Raw genomic sequence first — 26,041 nt, 5'->3', positions numbered from 1 at the left:
GACTTTTAAGCCTTGAATAGGTGTTAGTTATTTCAAAATCGACATACAGGTTTTAGGGTAAATGAGCTTTTTCTTCCTCTAATATCTTTCGGGGTTTCGCAATTTTCTATTTGGTGGTGGGATGGAGCTTTCCTTGTTTGTAGAGACCCAATAGAACTATCAGATTCATAATCAGATACAGCATTTTTCCAATCTATAATATGCTTTTATTTTTATGTCTCATGGAAATGGAACCATTCAAATCCTTTCATGCAATTTCGATATTATCCCAGATCAAAAGGGTATTTGAAGATTACTTTTTCATAGAATTGGAACTGAATATCAGCAGTGTACCATAAAATCCTGTTGTTCAATTAATTTCAATCTCTACCGCTACCAGCCTTGGGAGTATAAGCTTTTGTGTAGTGGCCATGTGTAAAGTTGGATTGTTGTTTGCTACTTCATATCTCCTTGAAGAAGATGGAAGAAAGTGTTTGCATGTGTGCATGGGGTGTCAGCACCTTTGATTCTTACATGGGATTTTGTTTCTTACCTTGCCTTTTTTTTTTTTTAGTTAATAATTTTCTCTCTTATAATCTGGAGCTACAGCATTGTCAATTTAATTTCATAGTTTATAATAAATGTCTTCATTAATCAACACCTGCAATAGAAACCTTGGCATGACTAAATATCAATAGCTTAGGGGTCAAAATTTCTGACTCTGAAGCACTCTCCAGTTTAGTACAATCTACTACATATCAAAGGCCGCAGCCATACTTTTTGACTCTGCTGCACTCTTTGGTTTAATGCAATTGAATGCATTTCAAAGGTGCTAGTCATGCCATAGACGCAATGCAGAAGCAACCGCTAAATTTTTATGACCGACTTATTTATAGTGGGTGGGTTAAAGGGTTTGGATCATCCATTGCCACTCCTACATGCAAGTTTCTAACGTGGCCAATCTTTATTGTCATTCTCAATGATTTTTTTTTTTTTTTTTTTGAGTCGGTAAAATGGAAAAGCATGGGTTAGACTTAGACCAAAGAAGCCCTTTTCATTTGACCGTTTATTCTGACTAAAAACTAGGTTAGATGTTAATTGGAGGCCTGGACTTGGAGCTTTGCAATGAGTCCAAAATTGTTTTGACCAATGGCCCTCATGGAAAATATGTGAGGCTGAATTCAAAAAGGCACATGATTAGAACAGAGAAATTAAGGTCCAATTTCAAAGGAGTAAATTAAGCATGGAGACTATTCTAAGTTATCAATAATGACCCCTTTTGTCTCTTAAACGTAATTTCATTTCATTGGAGCCAATTCCATGGAATTTCAGAAAACAAATCAATATTTTGTTTCCTTTCTTGGAAATTGTAAGTCCAAATTCAATATATAATTGCAATTACAAAGAGTAGTTAGGTTCATTGTACCATTATACTACATTGCAAGATTCAAACCATGTCTCCATGTTACTTCTCATTCAAAGATTTATCATGTGTTGGCCCCACTTAATATGAGTAGTTTAGGTTCACATGTGAAGGAGAATGTTAGATTAAACTATTAAAAATTAACAATTTCTTAACAGTGTAAATTTTTGGCGTTTTGGGACAATTAATAATTTATCATAGTTTCTAATTATGAGAAAACTTCAAGACAAGTACACTACCTTTGATTCAAAAAAATAAAACCTTTGATCCCATCTCTAGAGATGACTACCATCAATAACAAAATAATCGACATATCCATCAAGTTTCCTTTCAGTCTTTATTGACCCTAAGCTTACTTAGGTGAATACTAGGCAGGTGATTCCACAAATTGTCAGTCCATTACAAGTTATTGCTTTCTTTTTGGTGGCTCACCCATCTTGGTGCAACAAGAAACAAATTGTTGTTGCTCACTCCAATACCAAGGAAGAATATCATGTACATACCAATTTTCCATAAGTGTACCAAACATGTTGAAATTGATTACCACTTTATTCTTTATCATCAGCTTTAGGGTACTATATAGCTACGATTTGTCTCCTTATAAGATCAATTAATTTAGTTGATATCTTTACCAAGCCTCCTTCACCAGGGTACTTTCATGAATTAGTTTCCAAACTCAAGTTGATCTCCTTTCATTCAACTCATGGTGGGAGGCTGTTGAAATACAAATTAACCAAAAGGGCTTTCGGTCTATTGTATTGCATTTCTATTGCTTGAATAACATGCATAATTTACCCATACAAAGGATGTTGCCTGTATATCATTTTACATAGCTCAATACAATAAGACTTCAATCTTTAACAAGTAATAATGAAAGTAAGTTACCCAAATTTAAATCAATTTATAATAATCCCAAGCCTTAGCTTAAATTATAAATTCTAATCTCTAACTGTTTCATATAATTATTTCCTATCATAAAAGAAATGATATGTTTACAATATTTTCACAATAAATTCTAAGTGGCATTGTTATGGTTGTTATTGGTAGGACAAATAAGTAATTTTAATGATAGATTCAAATTATAACTAATAATAACTAACCATCTATGATTTGTTGTGAAAATATTATGGACGTAGCAGTTCTCTATCATAAAAATTAAAATCACATACTTTATGGTACTATTTATTTACATATGTTAATATGCTATTTTCTCGGTTTGTTTCAAGAAGAGTGATTTAATTTTATTGTTTGATTTGAAACTCTAAAAATAAATTTTTTAGAATTAAATCTCTAGCATCATAAGTGGAGTTTTATAATCCTTTTACTATTTTGGTGGGATTGTATTTCTTGAGGACCCTTTTTAGGTCTATCCGTCTATGGATTTGTAACGGAATTTGTTTTTGAATAATATATATCTATCTATACTATTAAGGGTCATATTAAGGGTTATGTTAACGGATGTTCTTAGATTTATTGTTAATAAACCATAATAAGAAAGTTTTGACACAATTTTTATAGAAAATATAAAATTTGTCAACAACATTTATTGTTTTATCATTCTCCCAAAAAAATGTTTCTAAATATAGTTCCTAAACCATTGGTTAACATTTTCCTACTATTAATAACATGATTCTCTTTTTGTGTTTCATCATTTTGCATACTAAAATATCCTCAAATAAATTCTTAAACTTTCTAAAATACCTCTATTTTTTAGTTGAATAATTTTAAATTTAAAAACACAAAATGTTTAAAAGAGTAATTTACTATTTTTAAAAGAGTTCCTAATTAAGTTTTAGGCTTTCAAACTTTTATCAAGATCCTAAAAATTGGGATATTATCTCTATCTCACTTTTAAACATTAAAAAGAGCCTTATTGTACACGCAAAGTATGTGTTATGACTTATGAGTCTAGTACTATTAATAACAGGAGAAATTATAAGGTCTTCACCTTAACATTAGCCGTTAAAGAAGGAAGTTTTAGGCTTTCAAACTTTTATCAGGATCCTAAAAATTAGGATACTATCTCTATCTCACTTTTAAAAATTAATAAGAGTATTATTGTACGCATAAAGTGTGTGTGTGTGTGTGTGTGTGTGTGTGTGGACATCATGATTTGAATTTATGGCATTTGCTATATAGTGATTGTTAATTACTATTATGTCAAAACACCAATTAGTTTTTTAGGTAAATAGAATTCAAGTTCAGGTTTTTTTATCCAACTTTAAAAGACTTTACCAGTTAATCACACTAAAACTCTTTGCTTTTAACTACTAATCAAACATTAGCATTTAGTCATTAAGTTGTGAAATAGACTAATTGCATATAAAGTTCCATATAAAATGGTAATACTTATGTGACAATCTAACAGACAATTGTGAGCCACTTATTTAATGTCAATTTTTTTTATAAAAATTAAAAAAAAAAAAAAAAAAAGGCACTCCCCTAAACATATACCCATCCGGTTTTTTTTTTTTTTTTTCCTTTTTTTTTCAGCGAAATGCAGATAATTGGTGGGGCACTAAACAGTGCTAATTTTATTTTATTTTAGGGCAAAGTTTAGTTACAAAATTAGTTGTAGTCTAAAACTACAACTTTACTTAATAAAATAAACATTACTACATATTTTAAAAATTTAACCGTTGAATTGCATATTCTTTACACTCTTAATACACATATTAAATTTTTTATGAATTGAATATTATTTACTATATGAGCTATAAGCTTATATTTTATGCATAATTTTAAACTAACAAAACTTTCAATTTAAATAATTTATTGATGACATAGTCATTGATCTTTAATTTTCTAAAAAACTTTCAAGCATGGAAGATATAAGAAGAAGATGTAATCCAATGATGGATTTGTCAAAATTCACCTCCAATAAAAAGACATTGATAAAGATTGTAGTCTAAGGTTACATTCAATTTTGTAACTAAACTTTGTCCTTTTATTTTATTTATTTATTTATGGGACTAAACAGTGTTGTTGGTTAATCATCTCTCATAATCTAATCTCTAAACAAAATTAAAATTTAGTTCTAACTTAGTTCAAATATATTATTAATGAATATTTTGAACCCCCTAAAAAAAAAATGAATATTTTGAAATATGTAGACAAAGACTAAATAGAGATTAGTGAACAGCAAGAATTGAGCATTAACATCAAAAGTGCTAAAATTTTTAATTTTTAGAAATTCAAAATTTTATTTTATCTATTATAACATCTCATTTTAAAGTACACCAAATATCGAATATTCTATTCTTTTACCACTTTTAAATTTTATTTCAACTCTCTCTCTCTCATTTAAATAATATTTTTTTGTGTGTTTATCATCTAAACTGCTAGAGATAATAGTTTACTATAATTTAGATGTTAAAAATTTACAAATTTGGCAATTTTATATAGTGGGTTTTTTTTTAAAAGTATTTTGGGTGCTAAAATAGCATTTTAGCAACTTTGATTGAATGCTCTCTTGCTGGCCCCAAAAGACACCTTCACTATAATCACTATAGAGTTCTGAAGTCAAACCCAACTTTTCTAGAGGAAAAAGAAAAAGAAAAATATGACTTTGATTAGCTCTTTTTATAGAAACAACCACATGCGATTAAATTCGATTTTTTTAAATTAGTTTTGGATGGTTATAATGCGATTAAATTCGATTTTTTTAAAACCGATTTGGGAATTGTAAGTGCCTCTTAATCTTACTATATTACCCAAAAAAAAGACTTTAATCCACTCAACTTTTTCAAAATACATCCATTCCATTCCTCTGTCAGCCAGATAATAATACTAATCCATATGTATTAAAAAATAATAAAATAAAAGGAAAAAATGAAAAAGGTTGAAGACTGTTACAGGATGGCATATCTTTACCTACCCAGTTGGAGACTATACCACTATGAAAACCAATAAAGTATAGGGCCATGATGAAATGGGATTCACCGTTTGAAAATCCTAATTAAATAATTGATAATAATGCTAATTCCAAATTATTTCTTAAGGGTGGCTAGGAGTGGACAAGATGAGATTTTACTACTATTATTATTATATTATTGTCGGGCGGCATGTTGAAATTGAACGATATATTTTTTTCTATTTATTAAAATGTAACTGTGTAACTTTTAAATGTATTATAAAGCATCTAGAAATTATTAAATATGTCCGACAAACTCGTACTCCTCTCACATGAAAGTGACTCCCATTTATAAGCCCTATGTGTAAGTCCTAAGTTATTGTGAGAAAAGGACAAAATACATGCGACAGGCTTTAATAAATTTGTCCAAAACTTCTAAAGTGTAGGCATATTCAATGAAGCATCAAATGTATTCATGAAAATTTCAAATTAGTTTGGGCCACCAACGACTGCCAAGAAACATTATATGGACCCCCAGCTTACGGATGGTTCAAGTTCTATACTTCTATTTGACCTTAACACATTTACAAAAAAAATATCATCAAGGAAAATACTTTAACTTGGTGCTGAAAATATTTATATTCCTTTTGAGATGAGCTAATGATCATGAATTTATGAATTTCATGTACTAATATATATATTTTTTTTACTTAATGAAAAAGGGGGGGGAGTAACTTTTGTTTTCCTTTTGGTTTTGGTTGAGAGGGAAAAAAAAACTAAGAAAAAAAAAAGTATATAGGAGTAGAACTTCATTCAGTCTTTCTATTCAATGCATATAGGCTTCCTTTGGCCTAATCAATAAAGGTGGAAGCTACCCAAAACTATAATTCTCAAGGAGATCCATCAATTAGGAGCGTTACTCAAATGGCCGATGACTCAGTTTTCAGATTGTAATGGAGGTATTGCTTAATTTGGTGGGAGGGTAAGTGAGTTTCATCTTAATACTTAGACCGAGTGGGTTCGAATTTGGAAATCAGTCATTACAAAACAATTGACGAGACTACCTATTGATCACTGACACCACCCCCATCCCCCGCCCCACAAAAACCCACCCCCCCCACAAAAAAAACAAATAATGAGAAGGATGCTAGTGCGATTCCTCTAGAGTGGCAAGGAAGTTCCCTTGGCTGTATGTCAATTGACCTAAAGGATGTATTGGAGAATTCAAACAATTTTTAACTACTCTTATTATTATTATTATTTTGGTTGATAATTGGGGTGGTGCGATTTACACTCTAAATGTCTTTATTGAAAAGGACAAAACTTATATACAATATTTTAAGTGTTATTCTTTAGATTTTCCTCTTAAGATTCTACCATGTGACTATTTAACTAAAAAATACACTTTTATCCTATGAGAAAAAAGCCACATGGCAGAATTTTAAAATGAGAACCTAAAGAACAGTACCTAAGTATTGTACCTAAATTTTGCCCTATTGAAAATATTAAAAAGTGTTAGTTGAGCTACACAACTCTTGATTTACCTACTCTCATTTAAAAGGACCAATGTTTTAACTTATTTCCCACATTTTAGTACTTTATTTATTTTTTTTAATGTGTAGCTCATTAAATAAAGTGCATTTAATGGAAACACCCTTTGTTCAAATCCTGCCCTCTTCTCCAACTATTGAATTATGAGGAGAGAATTTATTTATTTATTTAAAAAAAAAAAAAAAAAAAAAAAAAAAAAACCTTCTTTCTTTTGCTATACATATTTCCAAGAAGCAACCATCTAAAAGCGTTTTTTCCCCTCCATAAGGGAGGATGCTCGTTGCTAGGAGTTTGCAATACACTCTTTTTTGTCATCCATGAACCTAAAATATATAGCCTTTTTCCTCTGAATATATATATATATATATATAGAGAGAGAGAGAGAGATAGAGAGGCTTTTCTTTTAGTTTTCTTAAGTGTTATATTTTTCTTATGTTAGCTTTTATGTATTTTGGTATTTAAAAATGATGTTTATTATTTAAATTATTTAAAATCAATTGATTTTTTTGTGTATTACAATTTTTTTAATTATTTTTTTATTAGTAAGTTACAAACATATGTAGGAGGTTACTCATAACCCCACGCTTCACCCACACTTGTGAGAGGAGGAAGCATCATTTGAGTTAGAGTTTAAAAACAATTTTTAAAACTATTGTTGATGCCCATTTTTTACAAAAGGGCCCAACGGTTGAAGAAGCCCAACAATATGAAAAAAGATAGAAAAGGAAAATAGTAAAATAAAGACCATTGAGCCAAAATGGCATGAATAATGGTCAACAGGGCCACCAAAATAATAAGTGGCCTGAGAGAAAGCAAACGGGCCGAGGAAGCCCCAAAGAAATGAATTAGTAAATGAAGCTCATGAGAATTGTAAGAGATGGAAAGAAAGCAAAAATGGGCTGGGAAAGCCCAAAGAAATGAATTAGTAAATGGGGTTAGCTCAAAGGCTAATAAACCCAAAGGTAAGGATTTGATAATTGGACCAAGGAAGCTCAAAAGATTTAGCAAAAGCCTATGGGAAGGAAAAATGTAGGAAATGATGGAATGGGCCAAGGAAGCCAAGGTACGGAATGGGTTGGCCCAGCAAGAATGCTGGGAAGAAAATACCAAAAGAATGAATAATGTAAGAAATTGACATGGCAAGTGCTTCAGCTTGTAAGCCCAGATATAACAACAAGGCAAATAAATAAGTGATATCACAGCAAGAGCAGTACAGTGACATGACAGGAACACCAGTCAGCCCACAGAGGCAAGATAAAAAGGGACATGGGCCAAGTTAAAGAAAAGAAAGCCCATACCCAAGCAATGCCCGGCCAAGAGATGAGATGTAGAGAATGAAAGCCCAATGACTCATTTACGCCGCAAGAGTTAAACGAGCACTAAAGCATGCAGTAGAATAGAACAAACTTGGAGGCAATGGCAAATGTGTGAGAGCCAGAGAAGCAATAGACTCATACAGAAGTGGAGCACGCACACAAGACTCAAGCACCACCTACCTGTACTCAGCCAATACAAGGGAGGTGGGCCACAGGTTAGAGATATGAGAGGGTGTGGTCTAGCGGTGGGGACAATGGGAACCTATTTTGGGAAAAATGTCTTGCTGGGATGACATTTTATCCGAAAGAGGTAAATGTGAGTTTGAATCACTAGATGCATGCTATAGAGGTTGGTAAGGAAGAGGTTTAACTCTTATCCGGATGGGAGTGTCAAGGGGAGTAAGAGACAAAATAAAACCACTTTTGTCTGGGGATGAGGTGTGGCACAGCCAACACAGTGTAGTGGTGGTAGTTAGGCAACAGGCAAACCAGTGGACAGTCTTGGAAGGACACCCACAACAAGCCAAAAGCGGTTGAGGGGTAAAAATGGAAAATCTTGTCACGGTAGGTAGTATAAAAAGCCATAGACGTGCATAGTGAAAAAGGGGAGGAGAGAGAGGAAAAAAGGAAAAGAAAAATGGTAAACAAGAGATATAGAAAAACAGAGCAAAACAAAAAAAGAGAGAAAGAATACAAGAAACCCAAAGTAATGGAAAAATACGAGTGACAGGAGTAAAAGCATGCATCAGTAGGATACCCACTTCTCTCCCTTTCAATAGCCCACTCTCTAATGAATCAAGAATCCAAGATTAAGCCATCTAGGTCCTTTTTCCTAAATGTGTAATTTCTATGGTAGGATTCTCCTCTGAGGTTACCCACATTGGAGATTGGTTCCCTTTTTGGACTTAAACTTGCTAAAGAGCCAAGCCCATTCTTTTAGCAGACTAATCTTCTTTTCTTTTGTCTTAGTTGATTAATGACTAACTTGACATCTTGCTATTAATCTTTCTTTGCTATAATTGCGTTATGATATCTCCCTTTACGGAGCTGTTTATGTATTGTTGTTCTTAGTAGAATATGTTTTAGTTAAAAAAATGTTTTAGTTATCCTGCTGCATTGTTTTTTTCCTTACTATAACATTTGGAACAGTCTTTCTTGCCGTAAGTATGTGACACGCTCAAGGCTCTTGCCAGGGTGCGTCAGCACAAGGGCCCAACTTGCGCATAAGCTGGCTTAAGATATATTTCAGTTAGGCCAGTCCCGACTCTCCTACCATAGAATGACAAGCCTGTGGTACAGTAGGAGCAATTCAGCCCAAAACACAAAAAGACCCCCCGCAACTATTAATATACTCTAATTGGTTTTTATTTAAAAATAAATAAATAATTGATTTAAGATGTTTGAATAGAGTTCATCAACAATTTTTAAAACTATAATATACTCTAATTGGTTTTCATTGGGGGGGGGGGGGGAACTTGATTTAGGATGTTTGAAGAATATCAATTGTGATGTAAGTAAGGTTAATTGCACTTTGTCCTTAAATTATGGTGTCAACTCCCCCTTAAAATTTAAAATCAAGCAATGTCCCCATGACAATAAGCAAATTACCCCCATTGTTACTAATTTGTATTTTCCATCAAATTTAAATTTGCAAAGAAAATTCTTCCTTTTTTTGAATATGGACCAATCTACAAAAATGTCATGTATAATTCCATTTATACGCATAATAAAAAAAAAAAAATTATACACATTAAATTTTTTTATAAATATAAAATCTTTGAAATCAAAGCTCTCAATTAGATGGAATTCACTTACGGTGAGAAAGATGCTATATGAACATGATATATAAGATACATTCTCCGTTCACACATTCGGCCCAAATTCCTATCTCAAAACCTTCATCAGCCCAATAGAATTCACAACGCCAAACCTATCATGATTCGCGGTTCGAAGTAAAGGAGGTTTTATTTCAATGGATTTTGGATTTACTTTTGAAGCAGTGCAAAAGGGATTTGGAATGGGAACGTGTTTGTGTAGTGGTTTTGGGTGGCAGTTTAGACCTTGTTTATGTTGTGGGTTTTGGGTTGTGGGGAGTGTTAGTGTGTTAGTGTTTAGTTCTAAAACGACAGTGGAGTTGAGTTTTGTGGTTGTGTGATAGTTAGGGCTTTGATGATGGTTCATGGTACAATTTATCAATTTGGTATGGGCTTCATTCATGTTGGAGGAAAGTAACTTCTGTTCTAAATTGTGTTGTTGCATTTGTTGGGGTTTTTGTCTATGTATGTTTTGCTGAGTTCAAAGAGGTGAGAATGTGAGTTGTTATTTTCCAATTGCAATTAACGGATTTTTGTCTTGTATGAAAATTAGGTCCATTATTATTAATATTATTATTATACAAGATAAAAATTCTACTCTAGCATAATCTAAATGTATATGTGAACTATAGGTTTCAGTTAGTTCAACTGGTAAAATCTCTAATGGTTGTATAAGAGATCTAAGATTCAATTTCGGCCTACACCAAAAACTAATTAGTGTCTTGGTCTGATGGTAAAGAGTTATCATCAAAAGCGAACGCCATAGGTTGAAACTCTCTAAAAAAAAAGTGTATATGTGAACTCTAACTCTTACCTCCTCACACTCTACAAATACTTATATATGTAAAATGATTATTGCACTAAAAGTGTACGGTGTGGTCCATTATTATTATTATTATTATTATTATTACTATATATATATATATATAAAACCGAAGTCTTTAAAGCTCTTACAATTTTCCACGTCACCATTATTTTCTTTCTTTTTATTTTAGATTCTTTTTATTCTAGGTTTTATATCTTCTTATATTTATTAGTGTTACAATAGTTTAGTTTAAGTAAAACTTTATTAGATATATTTTGTTGGCCTCTCCAAAGCTTATCACATCATTATTATTATCTATATATAATATAAAATTGAAGATTAAAAATTAATTATAATTTTTTAAGATACCTCACGTTAGAATTTAAAAAAAAAAAGAAAAAAGAAAAGAAAAAGGGACTCACCAAAAAAAAAAAAAAACTTTAGGATTAAGAAAAAAAGAGAGAGACTCCTGGTAGGACTCTTTCTTCTCTCCTTAAAACCCTAGCAATTACCATCTCAAAACCCTAAACTTAACTTCACTTTAAAATTTAAAAAAAAAAAAAAAAAAAAAAAAAAAAAAAAAAAAACGTAGGTTTTGTCTTTTTTATTTGCTTTCATATGTGCCTGAAATTTTCATTCTATCTTATTGTTTTGTTATGTTTAGAATTTATTTTCTTCTAAGTATTTGGGTTAATCTCTATATTTTGATAGTGTTTTTGTAGGTTTGGTTTTTGGCTTGAAATTTCTAATAATTAGTTTATCTTGTATATGGCAGATGAAGCATCTCTATTTTTTGGAGAAAAATCAAAGCTGCAACCTATGTCTTCCAGCCCAAGGTGTGGTAAATTTTTATTTGGTATATTATATATGAATTTTTTGAATTTGAAGGGTTTTGTTTGGTTTTGAAGTAGAATTTGGGGATTCTATAAAATTTGGAAGTTTTAAGTTTTGAGGTTTTTGGTATTTGCATCTTAGTAAGTTGATCTTAATTCTTTACATTATATGTTTTTGCTTTATTGAGAATTTTTATTTGGGTTCATGTGATGTTTTCTTAATTAAAGCTTTGATTTTTGGTTGATTAATTATTTGTTTAGATTCAATGTAAAAGATAATGGAATTAGGTGTTATAAATTTGATAATGTTCCATGTTTTGAATTGTTTATATTGTTATTACTACAACTAAATAAGATTTGTTTTATCTTTATAGTTTATATCAGTTTTGAGTGTGTGTGTATATATATAACTTTTGGGAATTTTGCTTTATTAATTTAAGAATTGTAAATTACTTTGTAAGTTTCAGTAACTATGCACCTGCAGTAAGACATTGACAATATAAGCATATATATATATATATATGTTATTAACATTTTATAAAAATCTTTCTTACAACCCAATAACATTCTATGTTAGACAACACTTCTAAACTATAAAAAAGCATAGAAGTTAAATATTTCTTCCCATTATATTTTATTTAATTATGACAGATCTATTTTTTAAAATGCTGACTAGCAAAATGTCTATAATATGCATATTATCAACCTAATTTTCTATTTCTAAATTTCTTAAATTTTATTATATCAATCTTTTTTTCTTTTAAATTCTTGGTATGCAAATCAGTCTCTCACTAATTCTCTTACCTTAACGTAATGTTAGTTAATTGTCATTTTATTTAACTATCTCGTGCATCGCACGAGTTAGTGACTAGTTATTATAATTATTATTAAGAACACTAGACATCGGCCAGGCTGGAATCCTGGAAGGGGATCCCCACCCACCCCCCCCCCCCCCCTCCCCTTCTCTTTCTTTGGTTAACTATTTGGCCCAAAAGGGTAAAATCGACATTTTATGTTAATTTTGTGCGCAAATAACAATAGGATTGAGCACAAAATCCGATAAAAATGGAACCTTCCTCTAAAGAATTTTTAATTTGGCAAAAATTATTAATGGTGGAGCAATTTGCCAATTTCTATGAATGGAAAATGGTAACCACAATGCATAATTTTACACAATTTTAGCCACTAATTAAAGTTGTGTAAAATTATGTGATCTTAACATAACTCTTTTATAAATAAACCGTTTTTATACTTGATTTTACAACTTCTTAATTAGTTGTGATCAAAGTTGTGTAAAATTATGTAGTTTGCTCTTCTATGAATAGGTCATTTTTATATTCAATCTCACAACTTATTGACTTGTGTGATTGTAAATGATTGATCAAAAGTGGTAGACCAATGCAAATAAGAATGGCCAAAAAATGCCCACCGCTCATATTAACACATCAACATGTAAAATTAGGATGTTGATTATTATTATTATTATTGAGAAACAAACACACACATAAAAAAGAGGAAAATAAGTTCTAACACAAACTCACACCACAAATTTCACTCAAAATTCTCATGGTAACTGAGAGTGTGTCCCACTTTACTTAAGAGGATGTTGTAAAATTGAGTTTGGGATTATTCCTAAAATTAATTGTATCACTAAAATTATTCTTAAGATTTACCTTGGTAATCAACTCATGCGACTAAAAGATAATTCAAACTTATAAAGCAGACTTGATCAAGCAAATTTGGGTTTTGAGTTATGTAAAAGTCACTCCATCTAAAATTTTTTGCTATATATATATATATATATATTAAAAAATTGTCTCATATAATATGTACAATACATAACATTATAGAATTATTTAAAAATAATAATGTTATCCCTTGATTTAATAATTCTTCTATATAAAAAAAAAAAAAAAAAAAAATCTAATTAAGGCAAGACTTATAACAAGAATCTAATTTAGGATTCTTAGGAATGTTGTCCTTAACTCTTCCAGCCAAAACAATATAAATGGGGTAGACAGTTTTGTTGATATATTCATTAGCAAAGTTCTAATCAAGTTTCACGTGTAAAAAAAAAAAAAAAAAAAAAAAGTTTGAAGAAGACCCTCCATTGTTGCTAGGTATTCACTTTTACTATTGTGTATGTGTTGCTCAACAAATTATAAATGGGTCTATTTTCATGGAAATTTGTAAATGTATCTATTCGTATTTCAGTTCTTGGTTTTGTTTAGTTGCTAGAAATATAGATTTGGATTGGTGGCTTCATTTAGTTTTTTGTTTTTTTATTTTTGTTTTTAGATTAATGGCTTTGTTTGGTTGAAATTTAGATTTTTCAAATTTGCTATTATCAAACGCAAGTGAGAACTTCAAAAAATTCCTCATTCAGCATTTGACAAAAAAAAATTTTATTATATAATTTTAGATAAAAGATTTTGCATGATTATGGTGATACAACACTCTAGATACTTTATTGGTTATTATTTACTTGGAGGAAGATTTTAAAAAAAAAAAAAAAAAAAACTTGATATTGAATTTAAAAATGATAGCTTGAGAAAATAAATAATTCATTTAATATTCCTATAAATAAATCAAACATTATAATTTCACATTCCTAGGAATCTTATTAAATTCTCTGTTAAGCCAAACATAAAAATAATTATATTCCTAGGTATCTAAACTGCAAGACATCAACTAGTAAAGTCTTGATGGTTAAATAAGAGATTTATGATTCAATCTCCGCCTACATAAAAAATTAATTGGTGTTTTAGTTTGATAATTAAGAATTCTTTTCAAAAGCGGAAAAAAAAAAAAATCGCAAGGCATCACATTCTCAATAATCTAAATGCCAAGAGTAATGTGAATTTCCCCAAACGAAATGCTACTCACAAGACTTTAAAAATGTACAGTTGTCTTGAATTGGTATATATATAGTACTACTGTCCATTTATTACTTTATTAATATTCACAAGACTTTAAAAATGACACCATGAATGGGAGGCAGTATTAGAAAACGTTTCCATTCAAAATTCTCGATTACTGTATATATGCGTGTGTGAAATTATGTGAATATTGAAAATCAAGTTCACGTTTTGAAAACAAAATGTCAAAAATAAAAAATTGTGTAGAACACGATAATTGTTGTGTTGCTTTCAAAATCTTAGACGTTCCTCGTAGCAATCAATTATTAGAGGCCAATCCATGAAAACTATAGACGCTAGAAACCGATATAATTGACAAAAAGATTTTAGTTTAGAAATTTGTACCTCTTCGACGAACTTGTTGAGACAAAATTAACATGAGTTTTTTATGTCATTTTCTAAAAACTAAGGTCATCTTACAGCTTTAAGTCCTTTAAACATGTGGCTCTTTAGACATCAAAAGCGTATACATTCCAAACTCCAAGAGGCATTGATTCTCACGTTCTATTTATCATACATCATCTATATACATAATTCATTTTACGTTTTAAAAGTGCATATCAATAAATAAAAAATGTGGACATTGTGCATGATATTATGAATGTTGTGTATAAAGTGTCCATTTGAGAATAGTTTGTCTAATTTTTTGCTGAAAAATTTTTGTTAAAGGTGTATTAAAATATACTTGTACATTAAAAAAATTTTAAAAATGAAAAAATGCAAGAAAAATTAAAGTTTTAAAAAACTATACATAAAAGCTAAAAACTAAAAACTGAATTTATAAACCGATGTCAAAGAAACAAAGAGTATGTATCAATTAGAGTGAGAAAACAATTAACAAACCTCAATAGGTTGCTCAAGCTTATCTCCTACTATTAATTTTCCAACTTGTGGACAAGGCATGTTCATTTTTCTCAAAAGTAAAAAGAAAAATAGGCCCCCCCAACCCCCCCTCATCATGCAATAAAGAAACTGTTTGATTTTTGAGTCTTTAAGATGCCACGACTTTTTGATTTGTTTGATCTTTTCCTTTGTCGTATTTTCGGCCAATCTCATATCCATCCAAAACCACGTACGGACACAAGTCCGTCCAACAGCCACCCTTACCCAACTGTATCATTTTAACCTAATCCCATTTCATCAATTATTATATATCTATATATGTTTAAAATAAAGAGACACATAAACCAACCTTTGTACACTACATCAGGTTCCTCTATTTAATTCAAACATTTAATTGTATTGGCCGATAAAATATAAATAATAATATTTTTTTTTTGAAAGTAATTAAATTTAGTATAGCTATGTGTTTAAATTTGATTGGAGAACTTAATGTTTCTGTAACTAAGATATTGTAAGTTTTATGCTATATATACACGCCCATTTGTTCATTCTAGTAGATAACACATCTACTCAGTTCTCATAGACAATAGAGAGCTCAAAGTTCTAACCCTTAGCTTCAATTTTGAAGTTCTAAGTTCTAACCCTTTGCTTCAATTTTGAAGTGTGATCATGAGTACTCTCTCTGAAGCCTATGAAGACCTCCCTCTCGACCTCCAGCATATCAAACCCGTAGACTTTGCTTCCCTCCAAGCTGTGCCTGACTCGCATGTTTGGCATGATTCATCATTTGGGGCCTGCTCCGATGAGCATGAAAACTCGTTGGTGCCTGTGATCGACCTCGAGGATTCCAATGCCACAGAGCTTATAGGCCAAGCATGTGAGACATTGGGTGTGTTCCAATTGAAGAACCATGGGATACCCTTGAGTCTTATAGAGGAGGTAGAGTCCGAGGCTGCAAGGTTCTTTGCTCTGTCGGCTCGACAAAAATTGAAGGCCCTACGATCTCCTGGTGGGGCCACCGGATACGGCATAGCTCGAATAACGCCATTCTTTTCCAAGTATATGTGGCATGAAGGTTTTACCATCATGGGTTCTCCTGTTGATCATGTTAAGCAACTTTGGCCCCATGACAATGAAAGGTTTTGGTAAGTCCATGCACTTCCATGCACGTGGAAATTTTCAGAATATTTTTAGCTGCTTTTATATATATATAACACTATATATATGTTAGCAAGGATAAAGGTATATTAAAAACTCTCATAGGTTTATGCAAATGATGGATATATAATTTATTTAACTATTTATGGCATGAATGGTGTTTATTAGTTGTTATACACATCTTAATACACACTTTTACACAACTAACAAAACAAAAGCAAATGATTTCAATTTTTTTGTTGTTTGTAAGTATGCGCATTAAAGTGTGTGCAATATTTGTCTGATCATATATGAAACATGGCAAGCGATATACTAAGCCACTTGGCTATTAATTAACATCATATACACTATTCCTGAAAGCAATAAGACAATCAATAATGTTTGTAGCTAAGTTGATTTATATATTAAAAATTCAAGAAGAAGAAGGCATTTATATAATTGCAAATTTTATATATTTAGTTCGTGGGAGTCGGGACAAAGTGAAGCAAATATTTTATTTCTTTTACATTTAAGACAGAGTTATAGAAGGCTTTTTGACTTGTCTGAATAAGAAAAGTAGAGATTTGCTTTGTTATGAAATCTCAAATATTTGTTTAATAGTCATTTCCCTAGCTATACAGTAACCTTAATTTATTATTTATTATTAATCACTTTATTTATGGGTAAGATTTAGATCTAAGGCCTGTCCTCTTTTTTTTTTGTTGAGAAAACGAAGGCCTGCCGCCTTTTCTTTTTTTTTTTGGAGAAAAAAGTAAGGCCTGCCCTCTAGTTTCAAATAGTGAGACAGAGTTTAATTAATTAACGTGTTAAAAATCTTAAAATAAGGTTAAAACCGCATATAGTGCTTTCGTCATTCCTTTTAAACTTATATCCCATTTTCCAAACAACATTTGATTTTTTCAAAAGAATCCCTCAACTCAACAAACATAGCTTCTTCTTTTTTTTTTAAACCCAAACTTAATTAGCTAATTAAACTGTAATCGCTGACACAAAATCTTCAAATTAACTTCGATTAGATGGTCTAAGTATGAGCTGAAGGAGACAGCCAAGTACAAACTATAAAATCATTTTTTTGCAATTGATTCCAAATAATCCCTTTAATAGAAGTAAGAACTTAATAACGAGAAGAAGAATAATAATATTTCACACCAACAATTTTGTTCAAAGAGATCGAAACATGTCATATCATTGATATTATTTGATATTACAATAAATTACTAATTATTTCAAAAGTTTAAGCCATAAAATAAAAAATAAAAAAAATAAAAAAATAAAAAGATTATTTGACCATTATTCTAACAGTACCATCAATAATTACTAGCTTCATTTCTTTTGTTTGTTCTCTTGGATCCTTGTAATTACAGTGATGTAATGGAAGATTATCAGAAAAAAATGAAGGTTTTGGCGGAGCGATTAACCCGCCTAATCTTCAAGTCCTTGAACATCTCTGATGAAGAAATAAGCTGGCTAAGTTCAACCAGCAATGACTCTGGAAGTACTAGTAGTGTCAGCGCAGCTTTACAGCTAAATTCCTATCCCCCATGTCCAGAACCAAACCAAACCATGGGTCTAGCCCCTCACACCGACACTTTCCTCTTGACTATCCTCCACCAAACTCAAACAAACGGCCTCCAAATCTTCAAAGACGGAGTCGGATGGCTTCCAGTTCCTCCAGTTGAAGGTGCACTCGTGGTTAACATGGGTGATCTCTTCCATATCCTCACCAATGCTCGATTTACAAACGTTCTTCATCGTGTCGTCGTCAGTGGAACCCAGCAACGCTTGTCCACTGCCTACTTCTACGGCCCTCCTATTGATTTCATTCTTTCTCCTTTCTCTAAAGTTTTGAACTCAGCTCAAGCTCCTCATTACCGCTCTGTTGCAGTGAAAGAGTATGTTGCTATCAAGGCCCAGAATCTTGAGAAAGCACTTTCGTTTATTAGAGCTTAATTAAGGGGATTGTTTTTTTCCCACCAAAAATGAGATTATGGGTTACTTTCATCTATATCATATTTTGATGTCAACTATCACCTATGTTAATAGTTGGTAGTTCAAAATAAAGGGAGTGGTGTGCACAAAAAGCTTGTACATACAATAAGTGTGCAAATTCACTTTCTATAATAGTATGAGAATTAGGGTAAGTACTTGCATGAATGAACCTATATATGCAATTCTGACCGTAAATGTGCCATTTGCAGAAGAGTTGTGTTTCTGTTTCCGTGTTATGATTTGGGGTACTTGTGCAAAACGCTTAGACCAAAAAATAAGTTATACGGTGGGAAGTTGTATTATGGTGCGGTTTGGATAGGACGTTTTTACGTTTTGCTTTTACTGCGTTCTTTTTTTTTTTTTTTTTGTTCAGCCCGCAATGGTTGACAAATAAATTGTGAACAGTATTTTCATACACTATTCACGGGTCTTATCGAATTATACTTTTCAACAATTTTTTCATTAAAAATAAGTCTCACGTCACTATTTACACATTTAAAAATTATTTTGTTACAGTTTTTTCAATTTTTAGTTTCAACAAAATAAGTTATATCCAAATGGACACTATATGATCAAGGCTTACATCTCGCGGCATGATGCAAACATGGGTCCAAATTGGTCATGTGTCTGCATTATGTCCAATTTGGTGCATTGAAGCATTAGACAAAAGTTTCGCCATAATATGATATGTCTAGTTCTTTATGTTAGTAGACATTTTTGTTGTCAAGAATCTTATATTTTGATGGAATTGTTTAATTATTTTCATGGGAAAACTGAAGTTCAAAATCTCCCACCCTCACTTGTTGTAATTGAGAAAAGAAAAAAAGAAAAAAAAAGATGTTTCTATATATTAATTAAGCAAATACTAAGCATGTTTGATTTTTGGATCTTGTCCAACTGGACGAAATTATTTATAAACAAGGATGGAACCAAAAATTTCGAATCTTGGGAGGGGGAGATTTTAATATTGAAAATAAATTAAAAAGATATAAAAGATATATACATAGATACACACATACATATGTGCATAGTTGTGTACATACATATTTGTTAAAAAGGGCTTTAATGAAAAATATCATGGTATTTGAGAAATGAGTAAACTATCACCATATGATTATCTATTCAATTTTATTATAAACAACTTTATATTGTTATATTTAACTAAATATTTCTATGCAATTTTTTGGGTATGAGAATAAGTAAATTTGTTTATGGATAATTCAAACGGTTGAGTTATCAGTTTTGTACCCCCACTATAAGATTAAAATACACTTTTAGCCCTTAAATTTTAGGACTGTTTCATTTGGCCTGTTTAGGTTTCAAAATTTTCATTTTACCCTTTTATATTGATTCCATTTTTATATTAGCCTAGTTATCCATTTCCGTTTTATTTGCAAACTTCTTGTGTATCATATGCATATTGAATAGTTAAATGTAAATTAAAATTAATAAATATAACAATTGGATATGATGATATTTCAATTACATAAATTAGAGAGTGAGACATTTGATGTAACATCAATTAAAATCAGTTAATATTTTTTAGTCGTTAGAATAAAAATTTTAAATAACATAATGTCATATATAATTTTAAATTCATGATAAAATAAATCTTCACCATTATCCATTTATTTTGAAAGGGCGAGGATGTTCTTCCCAAAAAAAAGGGGGTGGATGTAATGTAACTGGATAAACGCGTAGAATATTGCAAACAACAGTTGTTTTTTGTTTTTGTCTTTTTCGAACATGTTTGAAATATCAAGTGTTAGATTATATTAGCATAAAAACAATTGTGAACAGCTTAAACAAACAAAGTGTGCCCATTTTTACTTTGTGTCAATAATAAAAAACAATAACAGCAATTATATCATTGTTATGATAATAATAATGATAAGAACCCTTAGCTCAAGCGATTGATCTAGCGATTTGAGATTCACTTAAGGTTCTAGATTCAAAACTCCTATTCAATATTTTGAGATTGTCCCTAAGAAATTCTTTCATATAATTAGTTGGTTTATAGAGCAGAGAATTGCATACACATAAGAGAATAATGAAAAGCACATTCTAGACACCCATTTAGAAAAAACAAAAAATATAATAAGAGTCATAGTTCATAAGGGGCCCGTTGGATAGGTTCACCACTTGTACGCCAGCTAAAAGGAGATATTAACACTGCGTGGTTGTTGTGGTCAACCGCGCATGGTGAATTAATCATATCTTGACATATTTGACACCGAACTATGATTAGTCATTCAAATACTGGGTTTTCTGTCACTCTGTCTCTATCTCTCTCTGCGCCAGCCTATTCCTCTAAGCTTAGCAAATGGGGAAGAGATATTGTAGGTTACGAATACTTGGTTCAACTTGTAAAAAGGGGCGTCAAATCTCATATGTAAGTACAAAAAATTATCTCTAAGTTGGAATATAAACGATTCTTACAAAGACATCAGTTCTGTCCACATTTGAATCTGCATGACACATGACATCTTTTCTTTTTTCTTTTTTTTTTCTTTGATGGGAGACATGACATCCTTTTGTTTCTTATTATAGTGTCTAAATCTCTTTCATGTGGTGGCAATGGTACAAAACAACAAAATGTTACTTTCATTATAATAAAAAAAGGGAATAAATTGTTGCATTTTTTAAAATTGATTAAGGAGTGTCTAGCAAATGATTGAATTGGTTAGCAATCAGATAAATCAATTTTAAAAAATAAAAACTAATGCATTTTTGAATTGATTTATCTTAATAGTTTTATAAACAACCAGTATTATGTTATATGATGCACACTTTATTAAGAATCATATGTAAATTAAAATTTTATATTTTAAGTATTAAATATCAATTGTAAAATTAAAAAAAAATGTTTTATATATAGAATCATATGTAAAGAAAAAATTAGTATATATTAATTATAAATGCACATTGTGTAAGTCTAACCTTTTAAGCAAATATAAACTATAAAAAAAATTAAAAATATAATAAAACTTATTTTAAATATCTTGAAACTTTTTGTTAGCAAGATACTTCAACCCATCAAATGGCGCCGATTAAATCTTTTGCTTTACAATAAGTTGATTATCTATCTATAGCAACTTCACAAATGTTGTTGCGCTAACTTTAATCATATACTAGTAATTCACACTTGTGTAGGCATCCTTGTTTTCTACCACTCTAATATACTTAATTCTATATATTTGTTATTTTTGTATAATATCTCTAAAATGATCAATAAAATCTTTTTAAATACTTGCATGAATAAGATTATCCTAAAATACTTAGTACCAATTTTAAAACCAAACTAGGGGGAAAATAAAGACAAAACTTAATTAAGAAAAAGAAAGTTCAATTGCATTTGAAGACCTGTAATTAAATTTCATTATTTCTTCACAACTTACCTTCTCATCAATGAGCACCAAATCTACACAAATAAGTTTATTATTTGACAACTCTTACTTAGATATTCCAATAATCCTCTTCAGTGTGTGTGCATTTCATTCAAGAGGTTATATCTCTTGTCATCCATTATGATAAAACCATATAATGAAACAAAATATCTGTTGATGCTCATTTTGGGAAGCCCGGTAGAAGGAAGAAGCCCAACAATATGGGCAGAGAAGAGTTAGTGAATGGATAGAAAAAACCATTAAGCTCAAGTAGCAAAAATAATGGATCATAGGCCCAAAAAATAAACAAATGGGCCTTGAGGAAGCAAACGGGCCTAAAGGAGCTTGGAGAGAGAGAAGTAACAAACTTATGGGCAGTATGTGATGTAGAAAAGTGAGAATGAGTTACAACAAGCCCAATGTAATGCAAGTAAAGAAAGTAAGGGGCTGATGGAAAGCCCATGAGCCCCAAGGATGAAGGATAAGGTAACTGGGCCAGGGAAGCCCAAAAGAGTTAGTAAAAGTCCATGAGAATGCAGAATTAAAAAAAGGACCGAGGATGCCCAAGGAAAGCAAATGGGCCAAGGATGCCCAAGAAGAAATAAATGGGACAAAGGAGCTCACAAGCAATATAATAAAAAATCCCAAAATGACATGATTATGAATCCAATGACCATATTGAGTCATCGAGAGAAAAATAAGTAGCAGGCCCAAAGAGGTCCAGCAGGTTTGGGTCAAATGACATCATAGCAGGAATGGCAGAGTGGTATGGCAGGAAATAATAGCAAGATTACGGAAGGAGTAAAAGAGTAGGCTGAAGGAAGAAAGGCCCACAATCCAGCAAAGCGCAGCCCCTAAAGGGAGCAAGTCATAAAGAACGGGAAATTAGAAAATAGTTCACGTCATAAGAAGTTAAAGATGGGCAGCAGAATGTGCAGATGAGCCTCCAAGCCACGGCAAACGCATGAGCAGCGGGCAAGTTTTGGACATACACATAAAGGGAGCACACGCAAAGCCCAAACATCACCAGCTTGTACCCAGTCAATACAGGAAGTGGTGGGCCATGGGTCAGAGGTAAGAGACGGCATGGTCTGGCGGTGGGGAGATGGGAAAACCTATTCTGGGGTTCCTGCTCAGGCTCTTTTAGGGGAAATGTCCTATTGGGATGACATACCACCCAAAAGAAGTAAGGATGAGTTGGAACCACTAGGTGCATGCCATGAGAGAAAGGGAGAGAGAGAGCACCCACACCGTAGCAGGTAGGAGTGCCACGATGAGCAAGTAAACAAAATAATCTTCTTTATCTGGTAATAGGGAGTGGTACAGCCAACACAGGTAAGTAGTGGTGACTGGACAGCTGACAAACCAGTGGTGGTCGGCAAGGATACCTAGACCAAACAAAGGTCATTAAAGGCTAAAATGGTAAAAGCTAGTCACGACAGGCATTATATAAAGGACCCTTGCCGTGCACAGTATGTGGATCACGATTACGGTAATAGTAACCTCTAGGAGAGAATCACAACCTATAAGCAAGCACTGAGAAAGGTAAAGGAAAAGGAAAAAAAAGAAGAATTAGAAATAACGAAAAAACAAAGAGCATAGAATGGTAGGCATGCACGAATAGGTTAATCCCATCTCTCCCTCTAAAATCCAGCTCTTTGTCAAAGGCAAAGGGTTCTTTTGGGCACAGGTCATTTAGGTCCATTCCCTCAAAGTGATTAATTTCTTTCGGGGGAGATTATTCGCATTGAAGAAATGGTCCCCTTCTTGGTTTCGGCCCTGTAACATAACTCGGCACGATAGACTGACATTTCCCTCTTTGATTCAGCAACTCATTACTATTTCTTCCCTACTTTTTTTTTTTTTTTTTTTTTTTTGATTCAGCAACTCATTACTATTTCTTCCCTACTTTTTTTTTTTTTTTTTTTTTTTGCAATTGCATGTACAAGGCACTTCTTGCCGCTGCCCTTTATTTATCTATTCTATCTAAGTAGCGAACGTATTTCTTTTGTTATTTTTATCTACCTGCCATGGCTCTCCCATAGCAGATCTGCCTGTCATGGGCACCAGCCCAACATCACAAAAAAGGCCCACCACAATATCAAATTAATATTAACATCTAACCCTTTAATTAAGATGTCTATGTAAATTAATATCTAAGCATCAAATTAGTTTCAACATCTTACAACCCAGCTTAATTATTAAAAATAAATAAATAAACCATCAAAAACCCTAACTTATACTGTACGGGGCAAGGCCCCGAGCCCATTGGGCCTTGGACCCTAGCCTTGTGGTATCGTACGGAGCAGGGCCCCAGGCCTTGGCCTTGAGATACAACACCTAATCTTGTCCCCGTTGGACCTATGACCTCGATCCGAACACATCTCGACGCCCAATCTGAGCCCAAAAACCATAATAGGACCGCTATGTCTTGAGCGACAAAAGCGAGCCCCTCCCAATCAACTTTAACTTGGTCAAGAGTGTGATTGCTCGGGGATACAAGGTCTCGGCAGCTCGGTATTGCCTTGGGAAATATTGCTGCCGAACAGCCTTTTAGAGGCAGGAACCAATTCCAATGCCATAACCACTATTCCCAACATAACATCCACTTAGAAGTGATGGAATTGGACCCCCATCCACACAAGTGAGATCAATAAATAATCATAACACCTCCACTTACCTCAAACTATAAATAGGAGAATTTGGGGGTGGGGGGGTTTGGCAATTCTGGAGAGAACAGAAAGAGAAGAGTAACCATATCAAGAGAAAATGGAGCAACTCTATGAAAAATAAAGAGGGGTTCACAAAAATAAGAGTGTGCAACTGGGTCTTTGAGCAAAGGACTACCCATAGTAGGAAATCCAAAACCTACAATATAAATAGGTTGTGAGCCCAAGTATAGGTTGAGCCCGTTAACAATATATTGGGTGCACACATATACAATCTAAGTACTGCCTTTAATTCAAAATTATATAAACATCTAACATCCGATGATGTCTCACATCATATAAGTCTAAAATCAATTGAATGAAAAATGAATGATGGCTATGGAACTAGTGTAAAAGGAGTTTGCATAAAGTATATGTAAATAATGTATTATATTTTTATTATATATCAAATATGTGACAATCTTCAAGTTTTGGAAAATTATGATTAAAATTGACTAATATTTGCATTTTAGGCCTCAAGCAATCACCACTACACATTTACATGAAAAGAGCTCAAAAACCAAATTAAAAACTATATATATATATATATATAAATTAAAATGCTAAGAGGTTGTACCTTGACTTATATTTCCTGATGTTTCAATGGAGATGTACAAGAGTTAAATTTCCTATCCTAATTACCAAATAATAATAATAACTAGCCTCATAATTTCATATTTATAACCAATTTTTTTACAAAAATCATAGTATCCATTCAAAATATATGTAGTTGAGAAAACATAATATAATTTTTGTTTAGAGGCTTACCAATTTTGATAGGAAAATGCTTGACCATTGAAAAGAATTTAGTATATGAAACAGAAAGAACAAAGAAGAAACTAAAGGAATATTGCGGATTTGTAGTTTAAAAGACCTCATTGTTATAAAGGGGAAGAGAGGAACAATTGAAAGAAGAATTTTTTTTTTTATTTTTATTTTTTATTCATGAAGTTGCAATTGATTTATGAGTGATTTTTTTTTTTTTTTTGATGTGATATGGGGCAGTTATTTTTAATAGGAAACCGTGGGTGGGTTTTTTTTTAAGGTGGGGTAGTTTTTTTTTTTTTTTTCCCTTCTTACCCCACCTCCAAAAAAAAATCCATTCTACGAAGGGATCAAGATTTGGACCTTTTTTTTTTTTTTTTTTTTTTTTTTTTTTTTAAATTTACATTTTGAGTGGTGGAGCCTGGAGGGGAGATTTAAATACCAGATGTTTATGTTTGAAACACCAAGAAATGCCACATTTAACCTAAAGGTCATTGATGAACAAGATTTGGACATACTGTTATCTAATTTACATAATTTGAGATATAGTTAAGACTACATAGACTTACCACCTATCTTAATTATATTTATGTAGTTTCTGATATCTTGATTTGATGTTTAGTGCAACTAACTATAAGACTTAAAATGATAGACCACCACCTTGGACTGTAAAAGCTCCCTAAATTTCAGGCCCATGCAT

General features: G+C 31.8%; 1 protein-coding gene across 1 annotated transcript; it reads left to right on the top strand.

Annotated features, from left to right (window-relative positions):
* The first annotated feature begins 15,852 nt into the window (after nt 1-15,852).
* LOC111983000 (gibberellin 3-beta-dioxygenase 1) lies at nt 15,853-18,705 on the top strand. The gene is made up of 2 exons (XM_024014630.2): nt 15,853-16,480; nt 17,858-18,705. Exons 1-2 carry the CDS (start codon nt 16,005-16,007, stop codon nt 18,441-18,443), a joined length of 1,062 nt encoding a protein of 353 aa, XP_023870398.1. The 5' UTR covers nt 15,853-16,004; the 3' UTR covers nt 18,444-18,705.
* The last annotated feature ends 7,336 nt before the right edge of the window (nt 18,706-26,041 follow it).

This window comes from Quercus suber, unplaced genomic scaffold (assembly GCF_002906115.3).
Source record: "Quercus suber isolate HL8 unplaced genomic scaffold, Cork oak 2.0 scaffold_94, whole genome shotgun sequence".
NCBI classification, from domain to species: domain Eukaryota; kingdom Viridiplantae; phylum Streptophyta; class Magnoliopsida; order Fagales; family Fagaceae; genus Quercus; species Quercus suber.
Note: the sequence above shows the minus strand (reverse complement) of the source record. Positions and strands in the feature narration are given on the sequence as shown.